The sequence below is a fragment of the Salvelinus namaycush genome, chromosome 18 (genome assembly GCF_016432855.1).
Source record: "Salvelinus namaycush isolate Seneca chromosome 18, SaNama_1.0, whole genome shotgun sequence".
NCBI classification, from domain to species: domain Eukaryota; kingdom Metazoa; phylum Chordata; class Actinopteri; order Salmoniformes; family Salmonidae; genus Salvelinus; species Salvelinus namaycush.
Window position 1 is genome coordinate 27,608,448 of NC_052324.1, and position 25,572 is coordinate 27,634,019.

At 42.9% G+C, this 25,572-nt stretch overlaps 1 protein-coding gene across 1 annotated transcript in view; it reads right to left on the reverse strand.

The window, feature by feature from the left end:
* LOC120063284 (protein phosphatase Slingshot homolog 1-like) overlaps positions 1-25,572 on the reverse strand; it is a 55,376-nt gene that overhangs the window by 4,183 nt on the left and 25,621 nt on the right. The window contains exons 2-11 of the mRNA XM_039013566.1: positions 7,272-7,372; positions 4,811-4,875; positions 4,102-4,223; positions 3,864-3,932; positions 3,504-3,569; positions 2,912-3,106; positions 1,487-1,580; positions 1,090-1,218; positions 669-715; positions 308-454 (exon numbers count right to left, since the gene is read on the reverse strand). Coding sequence (XP_038869494.1) covers positions 308-454; positions 669-715; positions 1,090-1,218; positions 1,487-1,580; positions 2,912-3,106; positions 3,504-3,569; positions 3,864-3,932; positions 4,102-4,223; positions 4,811-4,875; positions 7,272-7,353 — 1,016 coding nt within the window. The 5' untranslated portion in view covers positions 7,354-7,372. The remainder of the gene's footprint in view (positions 1-307; positions 455-668; positions 716-1,089; positions 1,219-1,486; positions 1,581-2,911; positions 3,107-3,503; positions 3,570-3,863; positions 3,933-4,101; positions 4,224-4,810; positions 4,876-7,271; positions 7,373-25,572) is intronic.

Sequence of the window (25,572 nt, forward strand, 5' to 3'; positions counted from 1 at the left end):
CTCCCTTCTCTAGGACAACTTGATCACAGACAGTGGCACACAGCCTCGTGTCACTTTAATTACATTCCAGTCAAGTCACTCACAGTTCTCTGGAAGCTACTATTACTGTACCTCAATTGAAAGCAGCAGAAAGATATATTTACTATCATCGTGGTACTTACTAAGAGCCACCTATCTATATGTATGAATAAAAAGAGGATTACACAGGAGTGTGTAATGGTAAAAAATTGCTTGCTTTATCAGCTCTGTCTCTCGCTATCTCTGTCCTTCGGTCACTCTTACCTGTTTCAAGTCTAACAGGACTTACTTTGCTTTAACAATGAAGTTGTAAGTCTCGTTCCAGTGGGCCAGCAGGTCTGTAGTCTCCTCGTCATAGACCCGTATGTTGTGGTAGGAGAATGTTCCTGGGAAGAAGTTATCTATCTCCCTGGTGACGTTGAGGATATAGCCCACCCTGGTAAGGAGACGGTTATTGGATGAAGACAGACAGACAGACACTATCCTCATAATATCCTGACATACCAATGACCAATGTTTTATAGATTAGGGTTTTATCATGACAACCTTTGAGACAAAAAAATATATATACAAGTCCACATGAGCCAATAAATAATTAATTTTATCGAATAGAAATGTTTGGAAGCTAGCAAAAGGCTCAATTTATTTACCCAGTGTCCTGAAGCTCCTCCAGATTGGAGGCATTCCATTCAGATCCCTGCAAACAAATGTGGAAAAATGTTAGACTGAACATATAGTTATGACATTTATAGCGATGGGCTGTCCAAATGTTGCTCTTCCAGGGTACTTCTCTGCTAGCAGTATCAGCCAAATACCATGGCTTCAGTAGGCCAAATCTCATTGAGACAAATAGATCCTATCTCAACCAATGAGAAACTCTAAAATGTACTCGATCAATCAGATTAAGCAGTTTGAGTAGCTCGAATGCCAGTCTGCTTGTGCTTCTTGTCACTCGTTGTCATGCCAATGACAACAACAGTGTTTGCAAGAACACAAACAGATATGGGAACAGGCCAGAGTTTGAGCATTGCCAAGCAGTTCTGGATGGGAAAATGTTGCCAGGTGACTAACCAAGTAGAGGTGGTCAAAGATGAGTGTTGCCTTGTCCATCTGGCCCAGGATCAGCAGCATCTCATTGTCAATGAACTCCTTGTACTGCATCAGGTTACAGCTCATATGCTGCTCCAGCTTTGTTCGGATCTGACGGGACAGCACAGTCATTAACTCCCAACCATTTTAGATTCTACCGTTTCTCCTTGTAATATTACTGATTACGGTTTCAAATATATAAATAATGTCAGACCGAAATTGCCTGAAGACTACACTACAAGTCATTAAGGCTGTATTAAAAATATGTTTGTTTTTAATACTTCATCCCAAATGACAGCCTATTCAGTGGTCCCTGGTCAAAGTAGTACACTATAAAGAGATGGCACGCAGTTCATGTTCATGTCTCCCCTCTGTTCACCTGTTTAGAGGTGACATTCTCCAGATCCTGGAACATCATGATGCTTCGGAGTTTGGCTTTGATAAGGCACTCGGTCCGCTCCCTCTCTGTGGGCCTGCATCAGCGGACACAAACGCAGAGGTTTCATCAGCACACTACTCTACTCTCTGTCAAAGGGTCAGTCAGAACCAGCAGCCCTCCAGGACCAGCACACATTTCATATACACTATATATACAAAAGTATGTCGACTCCACTTCAAATGAGTGGATTCGGCCATTTCAACCACATCTGTTACTGACAGGTGTATAAAATCGAGCACACAGCCATGCAATCTCAATAGACAAACATTGGCAGTAGAATGGCCTTACTGAAGAGCTCAGTGACTTTCAATATGGCACCGTCATAGGATGTCACCTTTCCAACAAGTCAGTTCGTCAAATTCCTGCTAGAGCTGCCCCGGTCAACTGTAAGTGCTGTTATTGTGAAGTGGAAACGTTTAGGAGCAAAAACGGCTCAGCCGCGAAGTGGTAGGCCACACAAGCTCACAGAACAGGACCACAGAGTGCTGAGGTGCGTAAAAATCGTCTGTCCTCAGATGCAAACACTCACAACCGAGTTCCAAACTGCCTCTGGAAGAAACATCAGCACAAGAACTGTTCGTCTGTATCTTCATGAAATGGGTTTCCATGGCTGAGCAGCCGCACACAAGCCTAAGATCACCATTTGCAATGCTAAGCATCGGCTGGAGTGGTGTAAAGCTCGCCGCCATTGGACTCTGGAGCAGTGGAATTAGTGGATTCGGCTATTCTCTCATGCTTCATCATCTGCAGTCCGACGGACGAATCTGGGTTTGGCGGATGCCAGGAGAATGCTACCTGCCTCAATGCATTGTGCCAACTGTAAAGTTTGGTGGAGGAATAATGGTCTAGGCTGTTTTCTTGGTTTGGGCTTGACCCCTTAGTTCCAGTGAAGGGAAATCTTAACGCTACAGCATACAATTACATTGTATAGTGTCTGTGCTTCCAACTTTGTGGCAACAGTTAGCGGAAGGCCCTTTCCTGTTTCAGCATGACAATGCCCCAGTGCACAAAGCGAGGTCCATACAGAAATGCTTTGTCGAGATCGGTGTGGAAGAACTTGACTGGCCTGCACAGAGCCCTGACCTCAACCCCATCGAACACCTTTGGGATGAATTGGAACGCCGACTGCAAGCCAAGCCTAATTGCTCAACATCAGTGCTTGACCTCAATAATGCCCGTGGCTGAATGGAAGCAAGTACCTGCAGCAATGTTCCAACATCTAGTGGAAAGCCTTCCCAGAAGAGTGGAGGCAGTTATAACAGCAAAGGGGGATCAACTCCATATTAATGCTAATGATTTTGGAATGAGATGTTCGACAAGCAGGTATAGTTATTTCATATTCATTGGCAATTTCTGTTGACTCACTTGTCAACAAAAATGGTGGGGGAGTCAGGCCTCAAGGTCTCCAGGTCTCTCATGGCATTCCACTCATTGATGCAGCTCTGCTCCGAGGCGATGCAGCTCTCATAAAAGCCCATCCAGGTAAGGGCCATGCCCCCAGGGAAGTAGTTGTACCTGCGGGACACCTCACACACCTTGTGGAGGATCTGCAAAGCCGACCTGGGACAAGGGTTAGAAAGAGACACTGGTCAATAGTGGGTCAATTAATCTTTAATCAACCATCTTTGTTAATCTGGGAGAAAAGAGGTGCAGTATTTTCGACCTATAAGCTTTTAATGTGTATTGAGCTGATTCACATGAATGAATGGCATGCATTTTAAACTGTATATCTGTAAAGCACTTTGTGACAACTGCTGATGTAAAAAGAGCTTTATAAAATACATTTGATTGATTTATTGTTGCATGCACCTGCATCTCTACCCCACTAGACGGCAAAGTGAGTCAGTATGGAAATGCCTCAACAGTGTGTTCTCAAGTCAGCAGCCAATTCATTGATGTGGTATTGCTTCAATAACAACAATGTATTAAGCAGTCATTCCTACGGTTGTATACTCACCACATGGCCTGTACAGACACAGGTTTGAAGACATGATTCCGGCTCACTGTGTTCACACTGAAACCCCTGAGGGAGACAAGACAGGCGATGACCCTCCCTGATCACACACTGATTAACACCCAGTAACTATTACTTCAACATAACTGGCTCTATCAAAACACAAGTCATTTTAGGTCATTAGGCTGTGTGAAAGGAGAAGGTGATACCTGTATTAAGCTCAGTATCCTTTTCTGTACAGGTATTCAAGTTATTACAGTTTTAACCAAACAGAGCTGTTTCTCCCCTGAATGGACAGCAGGGGGCTGCCTGACTGATGGGACAGATATAGAATAGTTGTATCTCTATGGGGGACTCACTCACCCGTCTCCATCCAGATGGATCTTGGTGTCACTCCACAGAGGCAGCACCATGCCAACGGAGCAGCTTTTGCTGGGAACAACACACACAGACACGTTCCCAGCAGATCAACACAACATCTGGTTTTACGTTCCAAAACAACTTCAAATGGAGATGCTGCTACAACAAGGGTCTAACATCTGCATCAAAGACGACCATAGCAAGTGAGCAGACACACGAGCCGGCCCAGACCCATACACACCTGTCCTTGTTGCTGAAGTCTATGCCCAGCAGGATGTTCTCCTCTGTGTCCTGTCGTCCGCTGGTGTACACCACCACCATGTAACGCACTCTGTCTGACCAGGCACTCTCCAACCTCACCGCCTGTAGCAGAGGACACGACAGCTTCATCAACTCTTTCACACAAACAACTAGGCTGCTACATGTCCATCCACCTCTACCAACATGTCAACCTGATTAAGTAATACGAATAGACTCTGAACATTGATGGTACACACAGCCTGACCCTGGGAAAATGAGCCTAACACCCATACAGTCCAATCATTACACACACACACACACACACACACACACACACACACACACACACACACACACACACACACACACACACACACACACACACACACACACACACACACACACACACACACACACACACATTCCAGTCCTCTAAAGTAATTTATCTCAGTCAAAAACAGTTTGTAAATACATGGGAGGCATAATTCCAATGGAGTGTGAGAACATAGTGGTTGGTAACAAACTCTTCATTTCACAGAAACCATGGAAACACTTGGTAATGCTCTCCTGTGCACGTTCAAACATGTTCTCATGAGCTAATAATTACAGTGAGTAAACGAGAGTCTTAAGTACACAATAAAAAGCATTCAGGCAGTTTGCCTATGTCATGGTGCCAGGTGGTTAGTCACTGCACGTGGTGTGTCTCTTACCAGTTTGATTCGGTCCTCCAAGCGAAGAATGTTGATCATCACCTGCAGGTGCTGAGGTAAGTCTCCTGTTGAGAGAGAATAAAATAAAACATAAATACTAAAAGACAACCATGACAACACCTGGTCGGTCAGTGCCATTATCAGATAGCATGGTTTTATGTGATTAGTCCTAGAAAAAAAAATCTTGACATTTGAAACTGAACACTCATCATACCACATGACATCTTAATGTCATTGTTGAGTGAGTGAGTAAGTGCAGGTACAATGGGCTAGTGTCATGCAACAGGCTAAAGACACTTTCCTGCTTGTCATCTACAAATTGATCACCCACAACTCAGTCTCAGCTAACCATAAAACCACACCTAAACACAGCTTCTTCTCTGTCATGTTGGAATGTTTTGAGCCGATCATGCCAGGCTTGACGTAAGTTCCCCTGAGGAAGTGGGGTGAGAGAAAGGTTACGTACCAAATAGCACCGCATTCCATATGTAGTGCACTACATTTAACCAGAGCCTCATGGTCCCTCGTCGAAAGAAGTAGTGCACTAAATAGGGCTTAGGGAGACATTTGGGACGCTGACACCCAAAGAGGGAGCTACTGGATAACGAGGGGTTAAATGACAAGCCTAACCACTGCAGTGATGATGAGTAAAGAGGGGCAGCCAAGTATGTGTCAGTCAAGGTGTTCTGACGACTGGCAAACAAACTATGTCCTCTCCTTCTGGGCAGCTTTAATTACAGCTGTCAGCGGCACGCTGGCTCTGGACATGTTCCCCTGCTCCTCTGCTTCATGGTACGTTCAAACATATATTACAGACACGTTCAGACATATATTCATTTACATGTATTAGTAGGTGAGTACTTTACTCTGCAACTGTTCTGGATCATAACAGCTAGGGGCTATTGGAGTTTCTCAGCTCAGCCCAATTTAGACACTCAGTCTCACTGTCAGATCGAGAGAAATCTACTGAGACAAATGCTAATCTCTGCATTTGGTTTGGTTAAGGCCAAATTCAATTGACATGCAGGCATCTTTCTTTTTGTGCTGGCAGTTCTGCAAGTTTTTCACTAGGCAGTGTTTTCATGAGATATCTCCCGCCACTGTTATAGCTTTGAGAAAATATTGTGGCCAGCCAAGATGTTGGCCAACAATGGTTGTTTCTCAGACCGAAGGAACTGCACAGTGTGGATCAGAAATCAGTCAGCTCACAACCTGAGGGCACCGCTAAGTATTCTAACTACAATACGGCACAATGTTCACTGGCAGCGGGCTACAGGCCAATACGTTGCCCAAAGTCCACGCATGGGAGATTATCCTACTTGAAAACATTCTGTTCCATAGCAAAGAACCCAGAAAAAACCTGTTCTATTAATTTTCCACAGGCAGTACTTCCTCTATAAGAAACACTTGACAGCATCCTCCAGTAACTCCCTACCAACACAAACACTTAATGCGGGCTAGCAGCCAATCCTGAATGTCCTGAAGTTCAGTCAATTCACTTGGTGACGCAAACCATTCCAAATTCCTATTGAATTCACTTAAACAAGGAAAACAACAATGAGAAACAAGTCAAACTTGAACAACAGTAAGTAAAGGGGAGAAAAACAGTGATATTGAGAGTGCATGCTAAGCTCTCCCGAGCAGCTGCAGGTTCTTGTCTTTAACCAATTAAAACCTCTGCCTCAGAATCACACCTGAAATATCATCCTTTACATAATACTGGTGGCTAAACACAAGGCCCTATATATGGTATACCATATGGATTTCATGACATTGAAGCTTTGAATAGACTCTCGGATACATGACTACCACATTGATAACTGCCAGATGACAAACCCTCAGTGTCCTGTTTCGATTGATATGGAACACAAGTAGGCCTATTACTGAACACTACCAGCAGCCACATAACCTATTGTAGGTCTACTACTGAACACTACCAGCAGCCACATAACCTATTGTAGGCCTACTACTGAACACTACCAGCAGCCACATAACCTATTGTAGGCCTACTACTGAACACTACCAGCAGCCACATAACCTATTGTAGGTCTACTACTGAACACTACCAGCAGCCACATAACCTATTGTAGGCCTACTACTGAACACTACCAGCATCCACATAGCCTATTGTAGGCCTACTACTGAACACTACCAGCATCCACATAGCGTATTGTAGGCCTACTTCACCACTAATCTGCCTAAGCTACACATGTCTGGAACATGCTAATAAATCAGCCAGACACCTCAACTCAGGTGCACTCAAGTTTTCCAGGAGAACAGGTAGAAAGTAGAGACCATTCAGACTACACAACAAAGTACCAGACAAAACAACCACAACAACACTGTCTGTAAGATGGATAGAGTAATGTCAAAAAGTCAAAGTCTGAGTCTTGGGACCATTTAGCCACTTTGCATGGCAGCCCATGTGGTCCTGTCCTGTGGTTGTGTGGTAGGTACTCACCTGCATGTTTGTGGTGGGGATGTGCTTTCTGGCCCTGAGGACTGCTGCCCTGCTGCAGGAAGAGGGCAGCACCCTTCACCATGAAGAAGCTCTCGCTCAGGCTAGAAAAACAACAGATGGAGAAAGCCGTTAGAAACTGGATCATGCAACAATGTGGGCAGACTGAGCCACATGGTCACTCAACAGTTCAACACAGATATGTGAGTCAAACTGTTCCAGTTCTATAACAGAATCCTTACACCTTCTAGAGCGCTATGTTACAGAGAAAGTGAAGATGGGGAGAGAAGATAAGTCATACCTGGGACCAGACAGACAAGAAAAGTGTTTAATATAGGGCTTCAGGTCAGGAGGCCCAGACAGGCACCCAGTATTTCAGCCACTAAACCCAATTGTAAAAGTTCAGCAGTAAGCCAAGTTTACCCTCTTCACTTTTTAAGGCTAGGGGGTAGTATCCTGAATTCCAGATGACTGACGTGCCCAAAGTAAACTGCCTGTTACTCAGGCCCAGAAGCGATGTTATGCATATAATTGGTAGCATTGGATAGAAAACACTCTAAAGTTTCTAAAACTGTTAAAATAATGTCTGTGAGTATAACAGAACTAATATGGCAGGCGAAAACCCGAGGAGAATCCACCCGGAAGTTTTTTTATTGAGGTCACAGGCCATTTCAACGCAAGCCTATGGGATATTCAAAATAATTCCTCCCAGATTGCAGTTCCTATGGCTTCCACTAGATGTCAGTCTTTAGAAAGAGTTTCAGGCTTGTTTTTTGAAAAACGAACGAGTAGTTGTAGTTTTTCCAAGGTGTCCCTCATTAGAAAAGTAGTCTTGTTCCACGCGTGAATGAGGTGCGCACTCTTCGTTATTTATCTTGCCTATTGAACATACTATTCTCCGTCTTAAATTGTATCGTTTATTTAGATATTAGAGTACCTGAGGATTAATTAGAAACATCGTTTGACTTGTATGGACGAACGTTACCGGTAACTTTTTGGATTCGTTTGTATGCATGTTGAACGAGTTGATTAATGAAATCAATGGCGCCAACTAAAAATACTTTTTTGGATATAAAGAGGGACTTTATCGAACAAAACAACCATTCATTGTGTAGCTGGGACCCTTGGGATTGCAAACAGAGGAAGATCTTCAAAAAGGTAAGTGATTTATTTTATCGCTATTTGGGATTTTGTGACGCCTGTGCTGGTTTGAAAAAGTATTTTGATGTGGGGTGCTGTCCTCAGATAATCGTATGGTATGCTTTGGCCGTAAAGCCTTTTTGTAAATCTGACAACGCAGTTGGATTAACAAGAAGTTAAGCTTTTAAACGATGTAAGACACTTGAATTTTCATGTTTAATATTACGGTTTTTGTATTTGAATTTCGTGCTCTGCAATTTCACCGGATATTGTCGTAGTGGAACGCTAGCGGGACACCGATCCCAAAGAGGTTTTAAGAGGAGGCCGGAGCCTCAACCTACAGCAGCTATGAATCAAGCTTTGATCCTGAATGCTTATCTGGCCTTTTCCCCTGGCCTGCATAAGCTGCTGCATCCTGATGGGATCTGTCAGGTCTCTTCCGGCCCGGCCAAATGCAAAACAGACTGAATAATTAGCTGCAGTAGTTTGTAATGCATTCCTCTGAGCTACACACGCCATTTACAAGTCTCACCTGTCTAGGATATTATGTCCACCCTCTCATTGAGTTCCTGTGCATTCTGCAGGTGACATAACTAATTTGGCAAGGTGGTGGTGAAAAACAAAGTGAGGGCTGAAGCTGTTTTCTATGCTTGCGCCAATTATTCTCTTTCACTGTGCTTACAGAATAAGTCTCTCTCCAGGCTCGTAAATCCACCTGACAGCAGGGTGGAACATACACCCAATGTACCCTGTATGTGCAGTCTAGCAAACAGGCACGTCATTGGAAAGTACAGGTGTGATGAGAGCGACAGGAACAAAAACAAACAGGAAAACTAGACAACACCAGAGCCTATGGAATAGGCGCATGTTAAATGTCTACCGATATCAGTATTTCAGGTAAGACAATAATGTCCTCCGAGCAACCAAAGGCAAAAGTCTGACTTAAAAGTAAACATTCAGAGATCACATATTTCAGCCCAGTAAGGGTCAAGAACCATCCCAGAGTCATTCCGCCACCCACACCCCGATTGTCTGTCCCTGACTGGACTTCCTGTTTCCATGCTAGGAGGAGGAGGTCTTGCCCAAGCATATGATAACGCCGAAACAGGCTCTGCTTTGTGCCACCCACCCCCACCACAGAGACAGCGTTCCACAGTGACGGGCCCATAGGAGTGGCCGGCCGCTAATCACAAGCGCTTTTGTTTCACTTTGTCTTTTCTCCTCCCCATTGGGTCATTCCACCTCAAAATGCACAAGAAAGAGGGTTGACACCCACCATCGCAGATTGTTCTGAAATCGTTTCGGTTGTTAGAAATAGATAGCATTCCTGTAACATTTTATTTAAATATATTAGATTTCTGAGGAATTAAATCTAATTGATTGCACCCATATAGGCCTTTTTAATTTATAGGACTCATATAATATTAAATAAATATACTACCTAACATCCGATTTGAGCCAAACTTTTATCGAACAATGAGTTAGACATGACGAATCCGAAACATGGTCACGAATCACCCACACCCCATGCCAATCCCACCCTAACAACGAGTATACAGTATCAGTTCTCTATGTCTGACAAGTAGTAGGGAGCTGCTGCAGCTCAGAGTATAATTTCTTCATCCTATGTAATGTAATCCCAGTGAATTTGGGGGTGTTTTTTTCCCCGTTCAGAGAAATTAGTCAGACGTTGATAGGTTTATGTCCCATCCTAACAGGGGGAAGAGAAAAAAAGAAAAAAAGAAGAAAGAAATCACTGGGAATATATTACATAGGATGAAGAAACAAAACTCAGAGCTGCAGCTCCATACTACTTATTAGACATGGAAAACTGAAACTATATACTTGTTCTTGGGGTAGGATTAGCGTGGGGATAGGGGGGGTCCGTGTGTGGATATTTTGGCCATTTCTTTGGATTCCTCATGTCTTATTCATTGTTCTAAAAAAAAAAATTGGTCCAAATAGGACCAATAAACTACATTTATTGAATATTATATTAATTTGATCAATTAAAATGGACAATTTGGATGCAATAAATTAAATCTCAGAGATCAAACTATATTTCAACAAAATAATGCTGCAGGAATTCTAATCTTATCCGTTTCTAACTACAGAAAATATATCTGAGATGGTGGGTGTCATGGCTTGCTGAAATGACCCTGTTTTGAGATTTATTAGGCTGTGGAGGCACTCCTGTCAGGGAATGATGAATATGAGGTAGAGCTGCAACTAGCTAAATCTATAAAAGATGGAGCACCTCCTTCAAACTTTAGGATTCTCTGTATGTGCTAGAGAATCCTCAAACACTTTTATACCTCAACCATCTAGCCTATCACTTGGAGCCTTCTTCAGCATAACCTGTGATATCTTGGCAGGATATCATTCTATTAACCCTATAGCATTCTAAAACTACAGTATTTCGCTCTTACTAAAAAATGAAATTAAAGTAATTATCCTATTCTCTATTCGATAGTACATATACATTGCATTCGGAAAGTATCGAGACCCCTTGACTTTTTCCACATTTTGTTACGTTACATACAGCCTTATTCTAAAATGAAGAAAAAAATGGCTCAATCTACACACAATACCCCATAATGACAAAGCAAAATCGGCTTTTTAAAAACTGAAATATTCATATTCTATCTTAATCTATAAGGCAGGTGGAGTTGATAGTTTATGGTTGTGATCAGGGTGATTCCAATATTGTTTGTTTAAATCTATCAAAAGTAAATAACTTTACTGACCATAAGTGGTCTGGTTGCACTACATGTAATGAGGACATGAATAAGGGGTCCTTATGGTATAACTGACCCCGCTTAAAAGAAAATGGTCAGGTTTTGAAATGACTATATGGCTGGTTTAAGTGAGACTAAGAACTTCTATTTAATCACTTTGATTCATTTTATTTTGGCAGGGGTCAGCCATCAGAGGACATAAGTAATAGTACAGTCGGAAAGTATTCAGACCCCTTGACTTTTTCCACATTTTGTTACGTTATAGCCTTATTCTAAAATGGATTCAATAGTGTTTTCCCTCAATCTGCACACAATACCCCATAATGACAAAGCAAAAACAGGTTAAGAATTATTTGCAAATGTACTCAATATAAAAACTGAAATATACATTTACATAAGTATTCAGACCCTTTACTCAGTACTTTGTTGACGTACCTTTGGCAGCGAGTACAGCCTTGAGTCTTCTTGGGTATGACGCTACAAGCTTGGCACACCTGTATTTGGGGAATTTCTCCCATTGTTCTCTGCAGATCCTCTCAAGCTCTGTTAGGTTGGATGAGGAGCGTCACTGCACAGGTTTTTTCATGTCTCTCCAGAGATGTTCAATCTGGTTCAAGTCAGGGCTCTGGCTGGGGCAACTCAATGACATTCAGAGACTTGTCTTGTAGCCACTCTTGCATTGTCTTGGCTGTGTGCTGAGAGTTGTTGTCCAGTTGGAAGGTGAATCCAGTCTGAGGTCCTGAGCGCTCTGGAGCAGGTTTTCATCAAGGATCTCTGTACTTTTCTCCGTTCATCTTTCCCTTGATCCTGACTAGTCTCCCAGTCCATGCCGCTGAAAAACATCCCCACAGCATGATACTGCCATCACCTTGCTTCACCGTAGGGATTGTGCCAGGTTTCATCCATTCGTGACGCTTGGCATTCAGACCAAAGAGTTCAATCTTGGTTCCATCAGACCAGATAATCTTGTTTCTCATGGTCTGAGAGTCCTTTAGGTGCCTTTTGGCATACTCCAAGCGGGTTGTCATGTGCCTTTTACTGAGAAGTGGCTTCCGTCTGTCCACTCTACCATAAAGGCCTGACTGGTGGAGTGCTGGAGAGATTGTTATCCTTCTGGAAGTTTCTCCCATCTCCAAAGAGGAACTCTAGAGCTCCTCTGTTAGTGACCATCGGGTTCTTGGTCACCTCTCTGACCATCTTCCATTTAAGATTATGTTCCACTGGGTTCTTGGGGACCTTCAACGCTGCAGAAATATTTTGGTACCCTTCCCCAGATCTGTGCCTCGACACAATCCTGTCTCGGAGCCCTACGGACAATTCCTTCAACCTCATGGCTTTGTTTGTGCTCTGACATGCACTGTCAACTGTGGGACCTTATATAGACAGGTGTGTTCCTTTCCAAATCATGTCCAATCAATTGAATTTACCACAGGTGGACTCCAATCAAGTTGTAGAAACTTCAAGGATGATCAATGGAAACAGGATGCACCTGAGCTCAATTTTTAGTCTTATAGCAAAGTGTATGTAGTTCTGTCCTTGAGCTGTTCTTGTCTATTGATGTTCTGTTTCATGTTTGGTGTGGACCCCAGGAAGAGTACCTGCTGCTTTTGCAACAGCTAATGGGGATCCTAATAAAATACAAAAAAGTCTGAATAGTTATGTAAATAAGGTTTCGGTTTTTATTTTTTAATACATTTTCCAAAAAAAGTCTAAAAACCTGTTTTTGCTTTGTCATTATGGGGTATTGTGTAGATTGATTAGGAAAACATGTTAATTTGATCCATTTTAGAATAAGGCTGTAACGTAACAAAATGTGTTAAAAGGGGTCTGAATACTTTCCAAATGACATGTACACTGCTGTATGATCAATTGAAATAGGCTGCACACATAAAACACAGTGAGAAACCACAGTGAGAAACTGGACGATGTGTTGAACGTGAATCTTTCTCTCCTGTCATGTAAATTACCAGCCCTATGTCCACCACCATGAACCACACTCAGACAGTCTAATTAACTAGCCTCTGCCCTGGTGTCTCCGAGCCTCCGGCACTCTGCTATCAGCTTCTCCACTAAAACCAGGGCTAAAAATATATCGGCTATCACAGCAAACAAAGACAGTGACAGAGACTTGCCAAATAGCCTCAATGATCACTTGGAGTACCTATTCTTCTAGGACAGGAAAGACCGGCTCTTGATTCTGAATGAGCAGAATTCATACAATAACAAATGTATGACTACTATTAGTATCAGGCTTGTAATGTGCATGAACTTGATCGGACCAGTGTTAATTTAGGCTACTCATTTTTTGTTGTTGAGTGCACTCACATTTAGTCACATTTTTGTCATTTGAATAATGATTGTCTAGTTATTGTCAAAATTACTAAAACAGTGGGACATTAGTCAACTAAATGCCCTTTCATTTTAGTCAAATCACATTTGTATTGCCTCATTAACTTATAGTAAACATAAAATCTTCCATGTGCACAAAACATACATATCCTTGTCCTACCAACATTTTTCTGCATAACATCCTATTCTCTTCCCAACAGCAGAAATATGAAAGATAAAATAATAATATTACATTATATAAGAATTATCTGCCTAGTTAAATAAAACATGTAAATGAAAATTCCAAATTCAACATACATAGATAGATACTGCACATGACATACAAAACAGACAGACAAGTGCAGAGAGAGCGAGAGAGAGAGAACAATCACAAGATGGTGCCACAAAGTAGGCTATTGGCAAAGTAGTATGGGTTGCACACCTCCATCACACAGTCAAGTCATTGCCACTGTTATGAACGTTCCACAGACGCCAGAGCCACATTGATGTCCAAAGTAGAATGGGGGCTTATGACTGTTTCGCACAATGATGTAGTCGAGTCAATAAACCTCGAGTCCCAAGTCTCCTGTGCTCAAGTCCGAGTCACCAATGGTCAAGTCACAAGTCCCTATGGCTGAAGTCTGAGTCCCAGTGCTCAAGTCCTGGTCCATGTGTTCAAGTCTAAGTCACTGGGTCCACATCAACTTTAAAAAAAAAAAAAAAATATTTACCCAGTCAGCTAAAGCGTAGTGGCAAGAGGAATTTAGTCAATAAATTGTCTTCTATCCCTTTTCCCTTCTTTCTGTGCCACCAAATGTTTGCATATAGGCTACTGGTAATGTTACCATGGCCACGTTGAGATGAAAAATTTTCAAACATTGCAGATAGAAATTCCATGAATAGGGCAGACTTTATTCCTTATTCAACATGTAAGAGGCATGTTTGTTCTACATTGCATATTTCTATCTGAATGTTCCATACATTGCGTTGTGTTGAATGTGCCTCAAGTTGTAAAGCTATAGCTAGCAAATGATGCAACATGACTGAACAAGGTGTAGCCTAAACAAATGATTAACGGTCCAGTCCACAAGTAGCCTTGTTTTAGAACGGCCCGCGATATGCTTTATGAATGTAAAATGTACCACGCCATTGTACAATAGAAATAAATAACGTAGCACCGGTATGGGTCATGTCTTTTTAACGGTAGCCTACGGGCTAGAATCAAACAGTTTTTTCTAAGGAAAAGATGGAAATGTATCTACAGGACCTGTATATGAAATGCAGTGGGAAAAGTAGGAGGGTTGATCGAGACTAGAAATTCAAAGAGACTACTTTTCTATAGCCTACTCAGGTGAGAGAAAAAACAGCAAGACTTTTACTATTAAACTTAATGGCGTTTTTTACTTCATAAAGCAGCTTGTGTAGGTACTAGAAGGTTGGTGGTGTCTGGTTAGTTAAAGTGATGCAGGAGTGTCGTCTGCACGGTGTATATAATCGGAGCCGGAGCAGAGCCTGTCTACCTACACTCATCGCTTGCTCCCTGCAGCTCACCAGTTGATGTAGGCTGTGTTTGCCGGGTGTGACGCATCCTTCCCATTGCTGAACAGAACTGCGCTGCGCATCTGTGCTGCTAATATTAATTGTGCTCATCACTGAAAAGCTCTCAATCTCTCCAAAAATTATTGTCCAGTCCACTTAGTCAGATTTTAGCCACAGAGATCATATTGGCCCGTCTTAGTCAATTGAAATGAAAAATCACTTTGGTTTAGGTCGTTTTTTTCTAGGTCTATTTAGTCAGTTACAGTCTCGTCAATTGCCACTGAAAAATAGGTGTTTGATGAATATTTTACGAAATATCTGTAGACGAAATTAACACTGGATCGGACACATGATTACTCTTCTTTTGAGCTATGGAAATTTCAAGCCAGTAGCTAGGCTATATGACATTTTACACAGAAAAGTTAGCAGGTATTGTTCCAAACAGGACATAGTACACAATAACATCCCAGTAGCCCTCCTATTGCATTTGTACACCACTGAGTATTATCTGTCATACACATCCTCCCATTCTACACAACTAAGAAGCACTGGGCGCACGACTGTCTAAGAACCACACATGCTAAATTAGGAAATCTAACAGATTTTCTATTCTTGTAGATCTCACATTACATTTATCTATGAGGTACCATTTCAGAACTTCGCAGCACTCTACTAAACTCACATGCGGCATATCTCGTTCTGGGTCAGCACGGCGTTCTCCACAAAATAGGGCAGAATCTCCAGCACAGCCTCCTGAGAGGACTCCAACACCAGATGCATTCTGTTGACCAGCCGGAGAGAAATCTAGCCTCTTCCCCGACCTGTCTGCAGCCCTCTTCTTTGGATCCAAGAGTCGGAGTAAAGAAATGTAAAGAGAGATCTTCAGGTCCTGACCCAATACCTGGGTGACAGACTGACAGTTACTTAGCCCGGTCTTATCTGTGTGATGTAGGTAGGCAGCTGCCTTCTGCTGCACTGTAGTGGCACACCTCCTTCCCTCTCCATTTATCTATAGCCTACTTTTCCCCCAGTCCCTCTGTGTTTGAGTAAAGCAGTGAAGAAAAGCAAAGTCCGAGTGCTCCTGCCTGAGAGGACTTGCTGCAGCGCAGTGTCCAACCGCAGCTTGAGGCAGAGGGATGTGTCCTACCTCCCCCAGGGACTCACACACAATTCAACCTCCTCCTCCTCTCTCACACACAAACGCACAGACACTGTATAGCCGGAAGTGTTACGAATCCAGAGGAGTTCAGATGCTGGACTTCCTTTTCTCAGCATGAGTTCTTCCCCAGCATGAAATCATTTCCCATCCTTAATCAATTGTAAGAAGTCAACCAAACAATGTGTCTGTCCTAGTTCTCAGCTGCAGAGCAACAACAGGTTTCCACTTCAGCAGGGGAAAATAAGGTCCTAATCCAGCATCTTATACTGCTGTCCAACAGAAACCTGCTCTCCAAGACATCAGAGAATGGCTTTCTTTCTTCCCTTCTCTGGGACCAGCAAAGCTACTTGTTCAATTGCAAAAGACAAAAGGAAACAGAGGGACTTCGGCCAACAATTCAGAATGGATGTCTTGATCTACTTAGCTAGCAGGGGCCAGAGGCTGCATGCCACCCAACAAGTCAACTGACTCCCAGGCAGCGCTGCCAGGGAGCTCCTCACATGGGCCAAGCATGGACAGGGAGGGCAGTGAGCCTGGCACACATAGCTCTGCCCAAATCTCATTAACCTCAGGGGAGGGACCAGCCCATCTCTCTCCTTTAAGACTGGCCAATGCTGCCTGTCACTCACTTCCATCTGTCCCACCCAGACCAGTGTTACTGTCAGTCACTCCACACTCGTGTCACATATGGTAATGTGTGTGTCTGGGGCGGGTTAGGAAGGGAGAACATTAGAAAGAGTTGAGTAGGTATTAGGTCTATGTTATTGTGCGAGGTAGACTCAAGTCATGACTGTCCACGTGAATCAAAATAGATCAGGTTTGCAATGAATAACTTCCCTCAGACCCCCTAGTGGGGATTAACAGCTCACGTCCTGTTGTAAATCAAGTGGAGAAGATTCAGGTCTCCCTCTCCAATATTCACCAAAGGAATGTCCTTTGCTTCAAGATACTTTTTCCCGCCGAAACTCTAACACATTCAAAAGCGAATACTGTCACAATATTCCTGACATAGAACGTGGGGAATGGTCAGAGGCGATCTATAGAACACTAATGTTATATTGTTTGTTATTTTGTGATTAAAAATGCTATAAAGGAAATACTGTAACTTGGAAAGTATACCCACTACATGTACAAAGTTTCCATCCTATGTGATGTGCATGTAATATGAAAAATGAGTGTTTTTGTTAAGAGAGGGATGTGATTTGAAGAACTAAGAAATGTTTTAGATAACTTTGTACAAGTGACAAGTCACGCCCCTGAGTGCAGTCAGAGAGCCTGTCAGCCTGACGGAACCACCCCTTTCGAATAAACTGTATAAAATGTTTGGTTAAGAAATGAACATACTAGACCAGCAAAGCGTTGAGCTGCAACTGCACGTTTAAAGTGGTCTGAACGTTGAATCTCAACACGAGGTAGAGACGATAAACTCACCTCTAAGACAATCACTGGTACGGCTGATTAGCTGTCCCCGGTAAAGTATCTTGAAAAGCGAATTTAAGTGAGACCATTCTACTACTCTGATCAAACCATCGTATTACGGTTCTCTCATGACCCCACTGGGAACCATCGACACGGCTAACTAGCATATCTTCAAAGAACCCGTTTGGACAATCAGAGCCTTATAAGCATGCCGCGAAAAGGCCCAACCCCCTTTCCAAGGCAGCCTCGTTCTGAGAGAGATACACTGCGACCCCAGGAATTTCACGTAAATACATTCATGATTTCTTACTCAGAGGGCAGCGGTTCGTGTGCAAAGTATATGATTACTGTAAGTGAGAGTAGTTTCTAAATGTACCAATGTTAAATGTCTCTGTCCCTCTCTACCCCCCCGCCATCTCTTTTGTAACAAGCAGCCATGTTGTGTCATTCCGCTTCCACTAGGGACCTGTTTTAAACGTATTAAGTGTGTATGTTTATTCTGTGTTAGCATTTGATTAGCTAGTAAATAAATAATTAAACCAATGTGTCGTATTGAAGGCTCGAGTTTTTGCAGATGCAATGAGCTTATGACTGCTCAGAAAGATGATATGATACAAGTTTATGATTAATAAGTTAACTGTTTATAGATGTGAAAGGTAAAGACCTTTGAGTTTAACTCTTTAAAAGAACAGCTCTCGTGGTGCCCCAGATCCTAATGATTTAATTGTTACATGATTCATTTAAATTGGGTAACAATTAAACAGTTAGGTAATTAGATAAATAATAGTCTTCAGATTGATATTAAGTCACGACACTCCTATTTTCTCTAACACACACGTCATTCATCTAATTTGAGAGGATTTGCTGACATAGACAAAGGCAGGAGTTCTAGGACACAGATAACACCATCGCCTTGTCAACAGGAAGAGCTCAAGTCAACTGATCTCTAGGTGGTAAACTCCTTCAAAACCCATGGAAAATTATATGTGATCAATTTTGCCAGGAACAGTGGATTAGCCGAAGGCGGTGCTGCCACAAGCCTAGTGAGGTCAGCTTTGATAGCAGAGGGAGAACCCAGGGCTGGTCTATGTGACTGGGCATTAACAGAATTACTCTTGCAGCCAGATAGATCACTTGGACCGGTCTGAACCAAGCACAGCCTGCCAGTAATCTTATCCTCTGAATCACTAGGTGTTTGCACGGTGTAATGGATTACTCTGAAGAGGACTCTCCACACAGAGACTCTCCAGAGGAGGAGTCGCTACGCGGGTTATTCATGGACCCAGGGCTTTCTGCACACACCAGCACAATGGAAGAAAAGCCTCTTCTCAGGGCTGGCTAGCTATTGCATAAGGTTGGCGTTTGAGGAAGTTCACAGACGCTTTTGGATGGACTCAAAAGAGACCTACAGTGCCTTGCAAAAGTATTCATCCCCCCTTGGCGTTTTTCCTATTTTGTTGCATTACAACCTGCAATTTATATGGATTTTTATTTGGATTTCATGTAAATGAACATACACAAAATAGTCAAAATTGGTGATGTGAAAATTAAAATTAAATAAAAAAGGAAATGTGGTGCGTGCATATGTATTCACCCCCTTTGCTATGAAGCCCCTAAATAAGATCTGGTGCAACCAATTACCTTCAGAAGTCACATAATTAGTTAAATAAAGTCCACCTGTGTGCAATCTAAGTGTCACATGATCTCAGTATATATACACACACACCTGTTCTGAAAGGCCCCAGAGTCTGCAACACCACTAAGCAATGGGCACCACAAAGACCAAGGAGCTCTCCAAACAGGTCAGGGACAAAGTTGTGGAGAAGTACAGATCAGGGTTGGGTTATAAAAAAATATCAGAAACTTTGAACATCCAACGGAGCACCATTAAATCCATTATTAAAAAATGGAAAGAATAAGGCACCACAACAAACCTGCCAAGAAAGGGCCGCCCACCAAAACACACAGACCAGGCAAGGAGGGCATTAATCAGAGGGGCAACAAAGAGACCAAAGATAACCCTGAAGGAGCTGCAAAGCTCCACAGTGGAGATTGGAGTATCTGTCCATAGGACCACTTTAAGCCGTACACTCCACAGAGCTAGGCTTTACGGAAGAGTGGCCAGAAAAAAAGCAATTGCTTAAAGAAAAAAAATAAGCAAACACGTTTGGTGTTCGCCAAAAGGCACGTGGGAGACTCCCCAAACATATGGAAGAAGGTACTCTGGTCAGATGAGACTAAAATTGAGCATTTTGGCCATCAAGGAAGATGCTATGTCTGGCGCAAACCCAACACCTCTCATCACCCCGAGAACACCATGTTTTTTTTTTTTTATCGGCATGGACTGGGAAACTGGTCAGAATTGAAGGAATGATAGATGGTGCTAAATACAGGGAAATTCTTGAGGGAAACCTGTTTCAGTCTTCCAGAGATTTGAGACTGGGACGAAGGTACACCTTCCTGCAAGACAATGACCCTAAGCATACTGCAAAAGCAGCACTCGAGTGGTTTAAGGGGAACATTTAAATGTCTTGGAATGGCCTAGTCAACGCCCAAACCTCAATCCAATTGAGAATCTGTGGTATGACTTGAAGATTGCTGTACACCAGCGGAACCCATCCAACTTGAAGGAGCTGGAGCAGTTTTGCCTTGAAGAATGGGCAAAGATCCCAGTGGCTAGATGTGCCAAGCTTATAGAGACATACCCCAAGAGACTTGCAGCTGTAATTGCTGCAAAAGCTGGCTCTACAAAGTACTGACTTTGGGGGGAGGGGTGAATAGTTATGCACGCTCAAGTAGTTTTTTTCTCTTATCTCTTGTTTGTTTCACCCCAAAAATATTTTGCATCTTCAAAGTGGTAGGCATGTTGTGTAAATCAACTGATACAAACCCCCCAAAAATCTATTTTAAATTCCAGGATGTAAGGCAACAAAATAGGAAAAATACCAAGGGGGGTGAATACTTTCACAAGCCACTGTATATGACAAACTTGACAACCTCTCCAGAACTCTCCGATCAGAAATGTCCTTAATTAAAGAAAAACTGAAATCTGTAGACGCACTACAGGCAACAGTGGCTACACAGGGCACTACCATACTTGAACTAGAGCGCTCTGCTGTGTCTTACAGTGATGACATAACCACCCTTCAGGCCACAGTCAATACAGTTTCATCTGATGTTAAAGTGCTTAAAGAAAAATGCGAGGACCTAGAAGGACATCAACGCCGCCACAACATTCGCCTGGAGGGCATTGCTGAAGGTCTGGATGGTCCCCGTCCAACAGACTTTGTTTCCCAACTATTGCAGGACATGCTTAACCTCGAAGAAAACACCCTCTTAGAGACTGTGCCCATAGGTCACTGTGAGCTAGACTCAGAGAGGGTGAAAACACCAGTCTCAATGTCAACAGTGAAGAGGCGACTCCGGGATGCTGGCCTTCTAGGCAGAGGTCCTCTGTCCAGTGTCTGTGTTCTTTTGCCCATCTTTAATTTTATTGGCCAGTCTGAGATATGGCTTTTTCTTTGCAACTTTGCCTAGAAGGCCAGCATCCCGGAGTTGCCTCTTCACTGTTGAGGTTGAGACTGGTGTCTGTGGGTACTATTTAATGAAGCTGCCAGTTGAGGACTTGTGAGGCGTCTGTTTCTCAAACTAGACACCAATGTACTTGTCCTCTTGCTCAGTTGTGCACCGGGGCCTCCCACTCCTCTTTCTATTCTGGTTAGAGCCCGTTTGCGATGTTCTGTGAAGGGAGTAGTACACAGCGTTGTATGAGATCTTCAGTTTCTTGGCAATTTCTCGCATGGAATAGCCTTCATTTCTCAGAACAAGAAGAAGAGACCGACGAGTTTCAGAAGAAAGTTATTTGTTTCTGTACATTCTGTGCCTGTAATCAAACTCACAAATGCTGATGCTCCAGATACTTAGTCTAAAGAAGGCCAGATTTATTGCTTCTTTAAATCAGAACAACAGTTTTCAGCTGGGCTAACATAATTGCAAAGGGGTTTGATGATCAATTAGCATTTTAAAACGATAAACTTGGATTTAGCTAACACAACGTGTAATTGGAACAAAGGAGTGATGGTTGCTGATAATGGGCCTCTAAGCTTATGTAGATATTCCATTAAAAATCAGCAGTTTCCAGCTACAATAGTCATTTACAACATTAACAATGCCTACACTGTATTTCTGATCACCTTGATGTTATTTTAATGGACAAAAATGTTTGCTTTTCTTTCAAAAACGAGGACATTTCTAAGTGACCCCAAATTTTTGAACGGTAGTATATATATATATATATATATATTTTTTGCATTATGGAAATTTTCATAATTATTGTCTGGAATAGTAAGCCTCTTCATATAATTATTTTGTCATTGTTTTCTGTGTAGGCTTGTGGAACAGGATCCCTTTTAGCAAGCCTCTTCATATAATTATTTTGTCATTGTTTTCTGTGTAGGCTTGTGGAACAGGATCCCTTTTATTTTGTTGAGGCCATAAGCGGTCATGCTTCCTATGTTAGAAATGGCGCCGGAGGTGATGGCCGCCGTTTTACGGTCTCCTAACCAATTGCTCTATTATGTGGTTTTTTCACGATATTTGGAGGGCTCGCAAACTATTACAGACTACAAAGGGAAGCACAGCCGCGAGCTGCCCAGTGACACGAGCCTACCAGACGAGCTAAATCACTTCTGTGCTCGCTTCGAGGCAAGCAACACTGAGGCATGCATGAGAGCATCAGCTGTTCCGGACGACTGTGTGATCACGCTCTCCGTAGCCGACGTGAGTAAGACCTTTAAACAGGTCAACATACACAAGGCTGCGGGACCAGACGGATTACCAGGACATGTGCTCCGGGCATGTGCTCACCAACTGGCAGGTGTCTTCACTGACAATTTCAACATGTCCCTGATTGAGTCTGTAATACCAACATGTTTCAAGCAGACCACCATAGTCCCTGTGCCCAATAACACAAAGGCAACCTACCTAAATGACTAGAGACCCATAGCACTCACGTCCGTAGCCATGAAGTGCTTTGAAAGGTTGGTAATGGCTCACATCAACACCATTATCCCAGAAATCCTAGACCCACTCCAATTTGCATACCACCCAAACAGATCCACAGATGATGCAATCTCTATTGCACTCCACACTGCCCTTTCCCACCTGGACAAAAGGAACACCTATGTGAGAATGCTATTCATTGAACACAGCTCAGCGTTCAACACCATAGTACCCTCAAAGCTCATAACTAAGCTAAGGAACCTGGGACTAAACACCTCCCTCTGGAACTGGATCCTGGACTTCCTGACGGGCCGCCCCCAGGTGGTGAGGGTAGGTAGCAACACATCTGCCACGCTGATCCTCAACACTGGAGCTCCCCAGGGGAGCGTGCTCAGTCCCCTCCTGTACTCCCTGTTCACCCACGACTGCATGGCCAGACACAACTCCAACACCATCATTAAGTTTGCAGACGACAACAGTGGTAGGCCTGATCACCGACAACGACGAGACAGCCTATAGGGAGGACCTGGCCGGTGGTGCCAGAAAAACAACCTATCCCTCAACGTAACCAAGACTAAGGAGATGATTGTGGACTACAGGACAAGGAGCACCGAGCACGTCCCCATTCTCATCGACGGAGCTGTAGTGGAGCAGGTTGAGAGCTTCAAGATCCTTGGTGTCCTCATCAACAACAAACTAGAAAGGTCCAAACACACCAAGACAGTCATTAAGAGGGCAAAACAAAGCCTATTCCCCCTCAGGAAACTAAAAAGATTTGGCATGGGTCCTGAGATCCTCAAAAGGTTCTACAGCTGCAACATCGAGAGCATCCTGACCGGTTGCATCACTGCCTGGTACGGCAATTGCTCGGCCTCCGACCGCAAGGCACTTCAGAGGGTAGTGCGTACTAGAGGTCGACTGATTATGATTTTTCAACGCCGATACCGATTATTGGAGGACCAAAAAAAGCCGATGCCGATTAAAATCGGCCAATTTTTTAAATATTTATTTGTAATAATGACAATTACAACAATACTGAATGACAATTACAACAATACTGAATGAACACTTATTTTAACTTAATATAATACATCAATGAAATCGATTTAGCCTCAAATAAATAATGAAACATGTTCAATTTGGTTTAAATAATGCAAAAACAAAGTGTTGGAGAAGAAAGTAAAAGTGCAATATGTGCCATGTAAAAAAGCTAACGTTTAAGTTCCTTGCTCAGAACATGAGAACATATGAAAGCTGGTGGTTCCTTTTAACATGAGTCTTAATATTCCCAGGCAAGAAGTTTTAGGTTGTATTTATTATAGGAATTATAGGACTATTTCTCTCTATACGATTTGTATTTCATATACCTTTGACTATTGGATGTTCTTATAGGCACTTTAGTATTGCCAGTGTAACAGTATAGCTTCTGTCCCTCTCCTCGCCCCTCCCTGGGCTCGAAACAGGAACACATCGACAACAGCCACCCTCGAAGCAGCGTTACCCATGCAGAGCAAGGGGAACAACTTCTCCAAGTCTCAGAGCGAGTGATGTTTGAAACGCTATTAGCGCGCACCCCGCTAACTAGCTAGCCATTTCACATCGGTTACACCAGCCTAATCTCGGGAGTTGATAGGCTTGAAGTCATAAACAGCGCAATAGCTGCTGGCAAACGCACGGAAGTGCTGTTTGAATGAATGCGTACGAGCCTGCTGCTGCCTACCATCGCTCAGTCAGACTGCTCTATCAAATCATAGACTTAATTATAACAGACAGAAATACGAGCCTTTGGTCATTAAAATTCGAATCCGGAAACTATCATTTAGAAAACAAAACATTTATTCTTTCAGTGAAATACGGAACCGTTCCGTATTTTATCTAACGGATGGCATCCCTAAGTCTAAATATTGCTGTTATATTGTACAACCTTCAATGTTATGTCATAATTATGTACAATTCTGGCAAATTAATTACGGCCTTTGTTAGGAATAAATGGACTTCACACAGTTCGCAATGAGCCAGGTGGCCCAAACTACTGCATATACCCTGACTGCTTGCACGGAACGCAAGAGAAGTGACACAATTTCCCTAATTATAAGAAATTCATGTTAGCAGGCAATATTAACTAAATATGCAGGTTTAAAAATATATACTTGTGTATTGATTTTAAAGAAAGGCGTTGATGTTTATGGTTAGGTACATTGGTGCAACGACAGCGCTTTTTTTCTCAAATGCGCTTGTTAAATCATCACCGTTTGTCGAAGTAGGCGCATCGATTATATGCAACGCAGGGGACGCTAGATAAACTAGTAATATCATCAACCATGTGTAGTTAACTAGTGATTATGTTAAGATTGATTGTTTTTTATAAGATAAGTTTAATGCTAGCTAGCAACTTACCTTGGCTTCTTGCTGCCCTTGCGTAACAGGTAGTCAGCCTGCCACGCAGGCTCCTTGTGGATTGCAATGGTTAGAGCGTTGGACTAGTAACCGGAAGGTTGCAAAAACGAATCCCCGAGCTGGCAAGGTAAAAATCTGTCGTTCTGCCCCTGAACAAGGCAGTTAACCCACCGTTCCTAGGCCGTCATTGAAAATAAGAATGTGTTCTTAACTGACTTGCCTAGTTAAATAAAGGGGATTTTTTTTTTTTACGGCAAATCGGTGTCCAAAAATACCGATTACCGATTGTTATGAAAACTTGAAATCGGCCCTAATTAAAATCGGCCATTCTGATTAATCGGTCGACCTCTAGTGCGTACGGCCAAGTACATCACTGGGGCAAAGCTGCCTGCCATCCAGGACCTCTACAGCAGGCGGTGTCAGAGGAAGGCCCTAAAAATTGTCAAAGACCCCAGCCACCCCAGTCATAGACTGTTCTCTCTACTACTGCATGGCAAGCGGTACCAGAGTGCCAAGTCTAGGACAAAAAGGCTTCTCAACAGTTTTTACCCCCAAGCCATAAGACTCCTGAACAGGTAACCAA